At 41.7% G+C, this 12,619-nt stretch overlaps 1 protein-coding gene across 7 annotated transcripts in view; it reads left to right on the top strand.

The window, feature by feature from the left end:
* The window catches only part of TSNARE1 (t-SNARE domain containing 1), a 471,893-nt gene that overhangs the window by 208,296 nt on the left and 250,978 nt on the right, over nt 1-12,619 (top strand). For all 7 annotated transcript variants that reach the window (XM_064703638.1, XM_064703641.1, XM_064703642.1 and 4 more), the window contains 3 exons: nt 5,956-6,046; nt 9,407-9,481; nt 11,464-11,520. In XM_064703638.1, the coding sequence (XP_064559708.1) occupies nt 5,956-6,046; nt 9,407-9,481; nt 11,464-11,520 (223 nt within the window). The remainder of the gene's footprint in view (nt 1-5,955; nt 6,047-9,406; nt 9,482-11,463; nt 11,521-12,619) is intronic.

Raw genomic sequence — 12,619 nt, 5'->3', positions numbered from 1 at the left:
ACTAGTGAATTTGCACAAGCCTGAGTTTCTGAACTTGAGGGTTGAATGCCAAGTTCAAGGGGGAATATGGGGTATGTGGTTTGGGAAGGCTGCACCTTCCTGGTACCTCTGGCAATGGGGAAAGGAGGAGTGCAACATGTGGTCGGGAGTTTGGGATGAAGGAGGCTGCACCCTCCAAAACCCTGAGAGAGAAAACCCTGTGGGTGTGTGTCACAGACATCTTTTCATGAAAAATCCTTTCCTTAGGATTTTTCCTCCTGAGAAGCTGAGAGGCCTCAGGAACAAAATGTAAACAATGGTTATCTGCTGCTGTGGAATGCAACAGGTGAATCTGTGATTGGTCTTATGTGGCTGTTTCTAATTAATGGCCAATCATAATGAGCTGGCTTGGACAGAGAGTCCGAGCCACAGCCTTTGTTATCATTCCTTTCTATTCTTAGCTAGCCTTCTGATGAAACCTTTTCTTCTATTCTTTTAGTATAGTTTTAATGTAATATATATCATAAAATAATACATCAAGCCTTCTGAAACATGGAGTCAAATCTTTGTCTCTTCCCACATCCTAAGACCCCTGTGAACACCGTCACAGGTGTGCCCTGGTGGACTCTCTCCCTTCATTCACATAAATTTGCTGAACTCCTCTGTCAGCTTTTCACAGTGTGATTTTCCAAACATCCTCGAATTTCTGTGATTCTGTAAAGTGCAGTGATGTAAGGCAGAAAATGCTTCTACCCTATAGATGAGTGTTTCAGCTTCCTCATGATGGGAAGAGGGGAGGCAGACACTGATCTCACTGGTGACTAGTAACAGGACCCGAGGGAATGGCTGGAGCTTTGTCAGGGGATGCTTAGGTTGGATATCAGGAAAAAGTTCTTCCCCCAGAATGTCATTGAGCACTGAAAAGGCTCCCCAAGGACTGGTCACAGCCCCAAGACTTCCAGAGCTCAAGGAGCATTGGAACAATTCTCTCAGGGTTGGGGTGGGATTGTTGGGATTGTCCTGTGCAGGGGCAGGAGTTGGGCTGGGATGATCCTCGTGGGTCCCTTCCAGCTCAGGATATTCTCTGGTTCTGCTGTGGAATCATCCTGGCTGTGTAGGATACACTGCAAGGCTGGGTCACCTCTCCAGGGAGGATTCTCTGCATCATTTTGGAGGTGCTGTTGAAGCTTCAGACAAAGTTTGAGAAGCTCCCACTGAGTCATGAGGTGCAGAGAGGATCCCTTTCCTTTCTGAACTCCTCAGAGAGGAGCCTGGGGGCAGCTGGAACCAGGCTTATGCCCAGACTTTGTCAACAGTCTGAGTTTTACAACTTTGTGCCTCAGATTTTAATGGTGGCAAATCAGATATATGTCTATGAAAATGGATTATTTCTTATGATAAATGATTAGAACAAAATAACTCAATCAGGTTTATTTACTACGCAGCATAAAAGCTAAAAACAACTTACAGTATCAGACAGGATAGTGCACTAAATCAAAGCAATATTAAAGAAATTATGTTAAAGCTAACAAAACAAACAATTATTAGAGATTGATGTTACTCACCCAGGCCTATAACTGAAGGCAAATCTTTTTCACTCAGCCTTGAGGGATGTCCTTGGGGCACATCCTTTACCCAAAGGACGAATGTCCACACAGACTCTAAAGAGGAATAGGTTAGAAAATGTGTGAATATGTGTTTTCATATGTATGAAAACTGGACTAAACTTTTGTAGTTTAGAGGGGCTGACTGCCAATCATGTGCCTGCAGGTCAGCTTGGCAGCTCATCTGCCAAATCTCTGCCTCACTCTCAGGGTGTTGGTTTGAGGCTGGTGTGGCAGATGGGTTTTAATACAATTCAACTTTTTTAATACAATTCAACACCAAAACCCAGCACATGGTGCCCCTCTCAGCTCACCCCTAATAATTTGAAAAATAGGGCATTTTTCGAGGTTTTTGACCATATTCCAGGACAGAACTTCATGCTACAGGTGCCCCCTCAACCACAAACTTCAAAGAATCTCCACTGGATTTTCTCTGTAGTTGAACACCTTTATTAGGTGGAGAAAAGGGAATAGGATCCTTAGGATCCATTGCTGTCCCTGTGGGCAGTTCATGATGTTTTATCTACATGTATTTGAGGTTTGCTGGGTCCTATCCATTCCCACAGCCAGCAGTCCTGCACAGAATCCATCTGTACCACAGGAAGGAGATGTCCTGTGGTGCCAATCTCCCTCTGCATATTTAATGGTCCCTTTTGCATCTCTGTCTCCAGTAGCAATGGAATAAATGTAAATGCAGCTGCTCAACCCACTTCTGCTTAAGCCACAGATCCTGCAGCTCAGGGGTCTGCTTAAAGTACTCTGATTTTTACCTCTTTTTGGATAAGAAAACTGCAGTAAATATTACAGTAGCTTGTGAAAAAGACAAGTTTTGAGTTATGCTGAGCTATCTGATTTAATTCTTGCCAATTCTACTTGACCACTCTTAAGTGCAAAAATGACTCCATTGCTGTGCAATTGCCCTGTGCTAAAAAGGGGGATTCTGAATCTAATGATGTTCAAACCACTACAGCAAAGGTATCTTTGATCTGTACCCAAAAAAACACATTATTGCTGTTCCGTTAGGGATCAGATGAAAATAAAATACGCTGTATCTTGTTTTATGAGTGGAAATGGCATTTCCTGCTGGAGCTGGAACACAAAGCTCTTTGGGATTATTGTGAGTCTCATCAGGCACGGTGAGGCAGAGAGAACCCCCTCCCTTGCTGGTGTTTGCTGTTGCACATGGGGCCTGATTATTTTTCCACTGGCTTGGCCATTCATCAAGTGTCTCAAAGAAGCAGCAGAGGCAGAAGTTCAGCTCCTTCCTGGTGCTCCCTGCGGATGGAGGGGAGCAGCCTCTCCGCAGAGCTCCTTTTAAAACTGGATAAATAAATTAGAGAGATGATCACTCAAAGAACAAACTGTGAGCAGCTGGGGATCAGGGATTCACTGGACCATGCTCCTCCAGCAGAGGAAACAGCAGCCACGGGGAGCTCGTAGGCAGCAGTTTGGCATGCCCTGGATTATTTAGTGCTTTGTCTTTGCAGAGTTTGTGCCCAGCAAGGGATGTCACCCCTCCTAAGAGATGCCCTCTCTGGTGCTCACCCTGCCAGGGTTTGTTTTCAGGGCAGAGCTGTAGGCAGGTAAATCTTTTACTGCATTTGTATTTTAGGTGCTTGGCAGCTCCACAGATGGAGTATTAACTTGCTGTTGTGTGTGGAGGACTCTTTTGAGAAGGAAATTTTATTCGTGAGAGACACCCCTTTAATTAACTTCTACACTTCCATGGGGAGTAGAATATAAAGACAGATAATAATACTAATAATGCTGTTAATACTAATAATAAAAACAACAACAAAAGCAACAACAACAGCAACATATCTTGTTACTATTACAAATTAAAATAAAATACTGCAGGAAGCAGCGTTTTGAGATGGCTTTTTTTTTTAAATTAAGGTCTTAATAGCATTTAATGTAAATTAAATATAATCATTGTCTGATTCCTGAGCACATCTCTGAGACTGAAGAATGAGAAGTTAATTGTGCTGACAACATAGTGGGAAGTGCCAAAATCAAGCACCAGCATGTTAGTTAAAGTGCATTTTGAATTAAGAGGTGGAAGGCAGAACTTTGATTTTTTTGTACTCCTGCTCCCACTTATTTTTCTAGCAGAGTAAAGTTCGTGCCCAGCACGAATTTATTACATAAGATATCTAACACAAAATTTACATTACAATGCAAATGAAGAAGGCTTTATTTAACTTTAGAGATTGGGAAGGATCAGATGCAAGAGCCTAACAAGCCATTTTACTTTGGGGATGGAGAATTAGTGGTATGTAAATCCCTGAGTTATTCTGTGGGCAGATAATTTAATGAGGTCTGCAAAAGGGATGTCAACTCTGGCATCTTGCTTTCTGTTAAGAGGAATTAGGTATGGAAATCTGAGATTTGAATCTGCTGCTTGTAGAATTAATGCATTTGGTGGCAAGATATACTTGATTAAGAGATTGGGGATCAGGCTGACTGTGCACTCCTCAATGTTAGTAGTGTGACAGGATTCAATTCCCAGCTCCCTCTCTCGCAATGGCAGTGAGGAATACCTGTCTGTGATAGATATGACCTCTTCCATCTCCAATTAAAAGTGATGTAATTGCTCAGCTGGTGTGCAGAGTCCTGGGATCATCAGTAAATGAAGTGCATTTTGATGAGTTAACACAGAAATTGTATCTTAATTTAAAGAAACAGAGGTAATAACTTGTTATTAGACCCTTCCATCTGGTTTTGTCATAATATGGAATTATTTCTTCTTGTGTGGTGCCAGAGGAGTCCATGCCTTCTGTGTGAGTGTTCAACCATTGACAAACGTGAATTTCTGTTCTGCAGCTAAGAGATGTTGTCTTCATGTGTACTGAGCTTTCACTTGCAGATACCTTGTATGAACCCAATTTTATTTACTGGGAGGATAGGGAGGCCCTGGCACAGATTCCCGGAGAAGCTGTGGCTGCCCCATCCCTGGTTGGATGGAGCTTGGAGGAACTTGGTCCACTGGAAGGTGTCCCTGCCCATGGCAGAGGGTTGGAAATGGATGATCTTGGAGGTCCTTTCCATCCCAGGCCATCCTATGGTTCCATGATCCTGAACATCTTTCCCAACTGAGTTGTTTGCACAAGAACATTGAAGTGGGGAAAAAACTGCTGAACTTTGGATCAAGACCTCAACAACAGAGTTTTTGATGTTTTTGTAGTTAAGATTGTGTTTGGTTGACTGTGTTTGGTTGTGTTTGGTGACTGGCCTTGGTCTTCAAAGGAGGTGCTGGAAGAGCTGACCCAGCTCTCAAAAGAGATGCTCTCCTTCTGAACTGACAGAGAAAAAGGAAAGAACTGGAGACACAAGCCATGGGTCTTCAGGACTTAGGGACCATGAATGGACATTTTGACATTTTTTAATCAAAGAACCTCCATTCACTTCAAATCTCACTACTCTAAAAAAAAAGCACTGACAAATGAGTCTTTTTGATACAACTGTGGCTCATGCTCATGTGTGTCCTCTAAGGGAGAAAAAACAAAATTTTCTCCAGGTCTTTTCCAGGTATTTCTTGAGGTTTTGAATGAAACCTCATGGAAAACCACTTATTTCTGATGAAAGGTTATGAAGTGCTCTCTGGAGAAGCTTAGAAGCTGAGAGTGCTCTGCTGACCTTAGAAAGCTTGAGAACTACTGGACTGAGCTAATAAATACCTTTGGGAAGCATTTATGTCTCTTCCTATTCCTTTTTATAGTCCCAAAGAGCAAGGCCAGCAACCAGTGCTTAGCAGGAATAATGGTACAGGAATTTGGGGTGTAAAGGGAGGGACACCCATGACTGGAGGGGTGACTGGTTTGCCTCCATTCCTGCCTGTTTCAGTGCTGGAGAAGCACTGGAAAAAGCACTCTGCACCTTCACATCCCCAGTGCTTTCCTGGAGATACTGTGTCATTAAGGGGCAGATGACCAGGGTAAGTAAATTTGTCCTGCTCCATTTCAGATTTCTCTCCTGAGAACAATATTTTTTCCTGGGCAAAAAATCAGGCAACTCCCCTGTCCTGTCTCCTTTGGCTGTACAACTCTTCTTTGAAAATTTGCGTTACCAACCATCTCTGATGGCCTTGTTCCTTGTCCACCCCCTGTCCTCACCTCATCATTTCCCTTTGAATGGTTCACAGGCATTGTCTTGGTGCTGACAGCAGGAAGAATATTTTGGACATCTCCTTCCCAGTAATTCCTTCTGGTTTCCATGGCTGGTGAAGACACAGGACTCCTGCAGCCCTCCTGAGCCTCCTTGTGCTGCTGTTGTTGTGTTGTCTCAATTGCTCTGCAGCTTGATAGATTTCTCGAAGTGTCTCATTATGCAATTAATTTCAATTGCAATTCCCATCATCTCTTCTCTTCTGCAGGCATGCCACCCAGCAGGAGACTAATAAAACCATCACGACTAGCACCAAAGCCATCAAGCAACTGTCTGAGGTTGTCAGAGGCTCATCCAGGGTATGTGTCACTCAAGATGCTGTTGGGGGAGAATGATGGGTTTTGTGGAAGGAGGAATAATGAAAATAAGAAGTGGCAGTGGGTGCTTTAAAGCTGTTAAGCTCTGTGTCTTGCTATAGCTTTCTTTCCTCTCAAAGAAGTGTAGTTTTCACTTATAAATGACCCAGGGGAAAGCGGCTGCAGACACCAGTTCTCCTCCCAAAACTGGACCACACAAAATTGGAAATCAAGAATTCAGCAACAAAGCCTTTGGCCAGTTCACATCTATCTCAGGGTCTCAGTTTGGGTGAAAATATTGCAGAAATCATCTGAGTCACATCACATGAGTTTGGCATTGGTTAAAGCCTCAGTTGTGGGGTGCAGGTGAGTTGGGGAGTGTGTTAAGTGTCTGGAAAGGCCAAAGCCATTGAATATATCTGGATATGACACTGATTCAGTGCAAAGGCAACTTTGGGGGTAGATAAATCCAGGCTGTGGCCAGATCAGAGCAATATTTTAAATTAGAATTTACCCCACTCTGAATTCCAGTTTATCCCTGAAAATCCCATATTTTTGTACGCAGACCGGGCTGTCATCTCTAGGTTCAACTCAGCAGTAGTGTCACAGGGCATGAATGATCCCCATCCCATTGTTCCCAGTGCAAAGAATGGACAAACAGAAGGTTTTTGACCTTCCAAAAATGATTTTATACCCCAGATGTTGCTGCTGACTTGGCCCATGATGTGCATCGTGGGCAAGAACAAAAGAAAACTCTGGGGTCCAGAGGCCAGCTAGTGTGAGAGTTAAAGGAGAATTTTCACCCACATAACATTCAGCACCTGAAATGAAAATAAGGACAATTTTACTTTATTTCTGCTACACTCTTGCTTCCAGCATCCATATGGTTTCTAAGTCAGGAACTTTCCTGAGTTCATGTTTTATTCTCACTCACTACCTGCCGTTTTCCAAAGTCCTGCATTACTTCAACTCTGCTCTTACTGCCCTTCCACCTAGAAATAAGACTGCTCTAAACACACAACTCATCTCTGACCAAGTGGTTTTTACAGCCTGGATTTATGGCACTTGCCAGCAGGCAGTTGAGATGAGGATTTAAGACTTGGATCACCCGAGGCCACCTTGGTAACCTGTGAAGGACCATGTGCAATTCAGCCTGCCTAAAAAAAATGAATGGGTGATGGGGTACTCCACAGGATGGGGAGGGAAGCCTGGAATTACTGTTTCCACATGTAGACATCAAGATTAATGCAAGAATAATTTTTAACATGTTGCTTTGACTAGTGATGGATGGCAAGGACTGTTTTTTTTCTTTCTTGTTTTCTTGCATAATTACATCTGAGCTTGATGAAACAGAAGATGCTGCCTTGGAGATATGGGGATCTGGGCTTTTTTTTTTTTCTTCTTTTTTTGTGCTGATCTCCAGGCTCTATTTTGTGACATAAATTGGGTCCAAAGGGGAATCAGGGAAGGTCACATTAAACTCAATTACAGTGCCACACAAGAATGTCATTATTTGGCCTTGAAGCCCATGGGGACTCTCAGGAGAAGAGCTTTTACTGTCATGGGGAGAAAAATGGAAAATTGAAGGGAAAATATTTAAGAGCTAAGGAAATAGACACAGAAATCATTTTAGTAATACGAGGAATAAACTTGCTGCTCTCTATTAAATTGTTTAATAACATTTTTCTTCTCACTGGTCAATTATTTTAACTTTTTTTTTTTTAATTCTTCTTTTTAACAGTAGAATTTTAGTAATTAAACCTACAAATTTTGATAGAAAGCCTGTAGCCATCATCCCTTACACAGAAGAAATTGTTCTGGTGGATATTGGCTGCTGGTCAGTAAGTCCCTCATGGGAATCGGGTAGCACTGAAAACTCTCCTCCCATAAAATTACTCACAGCATGAAAAGCCTTACAGAGCTTTATAGTTAGTCCTCACCGATCCATTTTTCTGTGGATTGCTTTGCATGCACACACAGAAAAAAAAAAAGCTTTTTTTCCCTCTTTCTTCCTTATTTTCCACCAGTAACACACTGCCAACGAGATGCAATATGGGATTTTCTCTGCCTTCCCATAAATCTCCAAGTGCTGCTGGAGATATTGGAGTCAGGATGCCCAGCTGAGCAAATTGATGGTATTGCAGGAGCAAAGATGCTGCTCTAAGTGGATCAGTGTGCCACAAGGCGGGAGACTGATGGAAAATGGCTCTTTTAGGGCTTCATTCCAAGCTAACCTCAAAGGATGTAAATAGAGAGGTAGAGCTGGAATTCCATTTTTTGGTAGGGGAGTGCTGGAGCATAAGATCTGCTCTCCAGGGTGACAATCTTATCTTATTTTGCATGTGGAACAAACATAAGGTTTATGGGCCTTTATCTGTAAAATGGGAATAATGACACTTGCCCTGCTCTAAAAATGGTTTTAAATCTTTAGATGAAGAACTGGGATATTCTTCTCTGTGTGAAAAAACTACCATTAAAATTAAAAAATGTTTATTCCATCCTTTAAAAAACCTACTTTTGTAATCCCAGGCAGTTTTCTGGAACAGCTGAAATGGCTGGAAAGTGAACATTTCTACTCAGTAGCTTTAGTGTAAATTGGGTTTTGCTTTCCACTTGTTTTTTAAGGTGACATCCCACTTCCTTGAAGCATTTTCCTCTGTAAAATCTGGACATGTGAGCTCTTGCATATGTGAAATCTCAAATCCAGGGTGTAGAACAGTTCCAGGAGAACTGCTTGGGTTTGGTCATTCCCTCTGAGAGCAGAGATTTGGAAGCATGTTAGATACATCAAGCTGTCTTCTTCCTTCCAAGAACAGAAGTTCTATCACTAGAGGATTTTTTAAACACTAGGGTTTTCTTAAAACATAGATTAAAACCTTGCAGGAGCAAGCTCCAGCCATAAAGGCAGTGACATTTGGGTTCATGTTTTGGAAAACATGAAGATAAGCTGGTTTCTCACAGTCAGACCAAGGAGAGGGGATATTGTGGCTGTTTGACTTTTCAAGTCCAATAAATTTCCCAAATGAGGTGATCAACTCTATCATGACTTATCCTGTGGAAAAATAACTTTTTATAGAAAGATCCCTTCAGGTATTTTCTCCAGTGCTATCTTGAATATCCAAAGTGGCATTTTTTTTAAATTTAACCTGGCCTGCAAGACTAAAGCATCACATTTCCTAAAATAAAATCCTGTTGCATCCTGGCAGCCCTGGTGTGACTGATTCTTTTAGGATATCATTGGTGCCCACCTCATTTATTTGGTGTCTCCCACCAGGACAATTTCCCGTGGTCACAGACAGAGCCTACTATAGGATTTATCTCTGACAGACCTGCTAATAAGCCTTTTTTTTTTCCCCAATACAGCAAGAAAGGCTTCAGCTGGACAGGCTGAAGAACCAACTCTCAGATGCCATCCAGAGATACGGAGCTGTGCAGAAAGTGAGTGTCCCTTCTGCTTCCATCTGGGAATCTGGGAATGTGTTAAATGTAATTCCTCAGAGCCTGGAGCATCTCCACAGGGCTGCTAATGCATGGTTTCCTCCCTATTTTCTTTCTTTATCAGCAAGAAATTCTAGTGTCATAGAATTAAGGTTTGAAAAAGCTTTTAAGATCATCAGATCCAACCATGCACCTGAGCCATGTCCCTAAGGGCCACATCCACACATTTATTGAACACTTGCAGGGGTGATGTCTCCACCACTTCCCTGGACAGCCTGTTCCAGTGCTTGACAAGCTTTTCTCTGCAGAAATAATCCCAAATATCCAATCTAAACCTCCCCTGGGGCAGCTTGAGGCCTTTTCCTCTTGTCCTGTCCCTTGTTCCCTGGGAGAGGACATTGATCCTCACCTGGTTACACCCTCCTGTCAGGGAGTTGGGGAGACTGAGGTCTCCCTTGAGCCTCCTTTTCTCCAGGCTGAGCCTCCCCAGCTCCCTCAGCTGCTCCTGCTCAGATCTGTCCTGCAGCCCCTTCCCCAGCTCCATTCTCTCCTCCAGCCCCTCAATTCCCTTCTCATTGTGGATGGCTCAAAACTGACCCCAGGGTTTGAGGTGTGCCCTCCCCAGTGCTGAGTTCAGGGGAAAGGATTTCCCCTGGCTTAGCCATGACATTATTTTGGTGTGCCTCCACCATTATTTTTGTGTGCCTCCACTCTCAGGGGAGAGGGGATTGCACAGTTCACCTTCTCTGCTTGCAGAAAATGTGCAGGCAGCACGGATAATTCAAATGTTACCCCAGCTTCTGGCCCTGCTTTGCTGTTTGGCTGTGCCAGAAAGTTTCCAGGCACATCTTGTGGTTGGGATCTGTTGGAATGCTATGGAACATTTTTCCAACAGGGATCTGTCACCAAGATCAAGCTATTTAATAAAACAAACAAAACCTGAACTCCAGTACCTTAATTTGCTTCTTGCTCACCCTCCTTACCCTGGGGAGGCTCTGCTGATGAGCAGATTTGCTTTGCTTTTAAACACTGTAGTAATGACTTGAATTTAGCATCCCCAAACTGCCTCCTTCCCTGGCAGTGCAAGTTAGGAGATATATCTGGATTAATGAAAAGACAACCTGGACAAACTCTGGTGGCTTTGCTATATCACTTTAATGAGTCTGACGCATGCCTGCAACAATGGGAAGGATATATTGTAATTATAGAGGTGTAATGAAATTTGGCTGGCAACATGCACTTAATAATGTGTCTCTATTAGAAACACTCTGGACTGATTGATTTCCCAGCACTTGCTGCCTGTGCCTTAAAAATTAAATAAATAAATAGGTGTACATAAAATTGCAGTTCAACAGCGTGTCTGTTGTGTAATAGAATTGCATCATCTCTAGTGCTGCCTCATATTTTAAATTATTTACCTGCTCTATTCAAGAAACTGAGTGTGGGGGTCTTTAAATAAAATTATTTTATGTGTTAAATGTGAAGTTGGACTTATTTGGGTAAAGAGCTCCACCCCCATATACAGACACACACATCTTTTTAATGCCTTTTTTTCCCCCTAATGTTCATGAGTACAGTCCATGTGAACTGTACAGGATTGGATTTCTTTTATTTTAAAAACTGTCATCAATTCAGAAGTGCCAAAATTAACCACTGCAGTTTGTGAATGCCCGGCTGCCTCAGGAAAACAATCTGAGTGATAAATTGCTACTTATCCACGTCCTGGCTGTCATTCCCTAAATGCCTGTTTCAGTTTTGATAACCTTGTCATTCTGGAAGCTTTGAAGACTTTTAATGCCTGCAAGACTGAAGTTTTCAATGCTTTTATACTGCCTTGTTTTTTTTCTAAAGAGTAAGAGATTTCTCTGTGTCCTTTTCTTTAGAAAGTAGAAGAAAATAGCTTCATATGACTCTTTCCCTAAATATTTGGACTCTTCTCAGCCATTTTCCCTCTGATTTTTTTTTTCTTTTCCTTTTAACAGAAAATAGCAGAGAAATCCAAATCTTTGCTTCCTACTGGGCAGAGAAGCACCAAACAGGTAAGTTCACGTGTGTCTCTGTGTTTGGAAGTAAATAAAGTGATAAAAAAAAGCTGTTTTCTAACCCCATTAATGATGCTGAAGAGATTGGAGCTCCTCCACTGCCCACATTGAAGCCAGTGAAGTGATTTTCCAATAGAGATGTGTGATGTCTTTGGAGGTGGAAGATAACAGGACTCAGGAAAAAAGATTTATGTAAGACTTAACTTATTTAATTATTCTCTGCTTTTCTGTCCTTGTGGGGCTGTTTTTCCATTCTTGAGGGGAGTTTTGTCTGCTATGAAATATATCAAAAAGCAGTCCTACACCCCCTTTTCTTGGAAGCTGGGCCTGTAGGTGTGGTAAAATCACATTCCAAGGACAATTTCATAGAAGAAATTAAGAAGAGTTTTCATCAAACCTGTCCCCAGTTTTAAGAGGGATTATGTATTCTGCTTTCTTTGTCTACATTGCACTGTGGTTAACTACTATATACATATGCAAACTGAGCCTTTTTTCTTCTTTTTTAGCCCAAATTAGGAAAATTTTCAATGAATAAATACTATATAGAATCAGAGTATATGTATTTATTCTAATTTGTGTATACATATTCATATATACTCTGATTACTCCATATATGATGCACATATTTAATTTATATGTACATGTATGTGAATATATGTAATAAATATAATTAGATGCATGTGTGCCTATCAACATATGCAAATTATTAAGACTATAAAGATATTTTAGTGTAAGTCTATATGTATAGATACAGAAAAATGTGTAGTCTTTCATAAATAGTAATGCAAAATACTATAGATTCAATATCTGTATGTCTGTGTGTGTGTGTGTGTGTGTTTAAGAAATCTCCACAAATTTCCAAGAGAGTTTGGATGCCAGGAGATCCTTTGGCTGAAGTAAGGGTCCAACAGAGATTAAGTTGTCCTTTCAAATCCTACATGCTAAAAACTTGTAGGCATTTTCAGATGGTACTGTGCCACCGAAACCCAGAACTCTATGTCTAATTTCAGTGATAATTTCTGATATTTTTGATACTTTTTATCATTCAAGGGACAGTCAGCAGGTTTTCTGCTTTCCTAATGACTTTTCTCTCCCT

Source organism: Zonotrichia leucophrys, chromosome 2 (assembly GCF_028769735.1).
Source record: "Zonotrichia leucophrys gambelii isolate GWCS_2022_RI chromosome 2, RI_Zleu_2.0, whole genome shotgun sequence".
Taxonomy (NCBI): Eukaryota; Metazoa; Chordata; class Aves; order Passeriformes; family Passerellidae; genus Zonotrichia; species Zonotrichia leucophrys.
The sequence above is the reverse complement of the archived record's forward strand: the minus strand, read 5'-3'. Positions and strand labels throughout refer to the sequence as shown.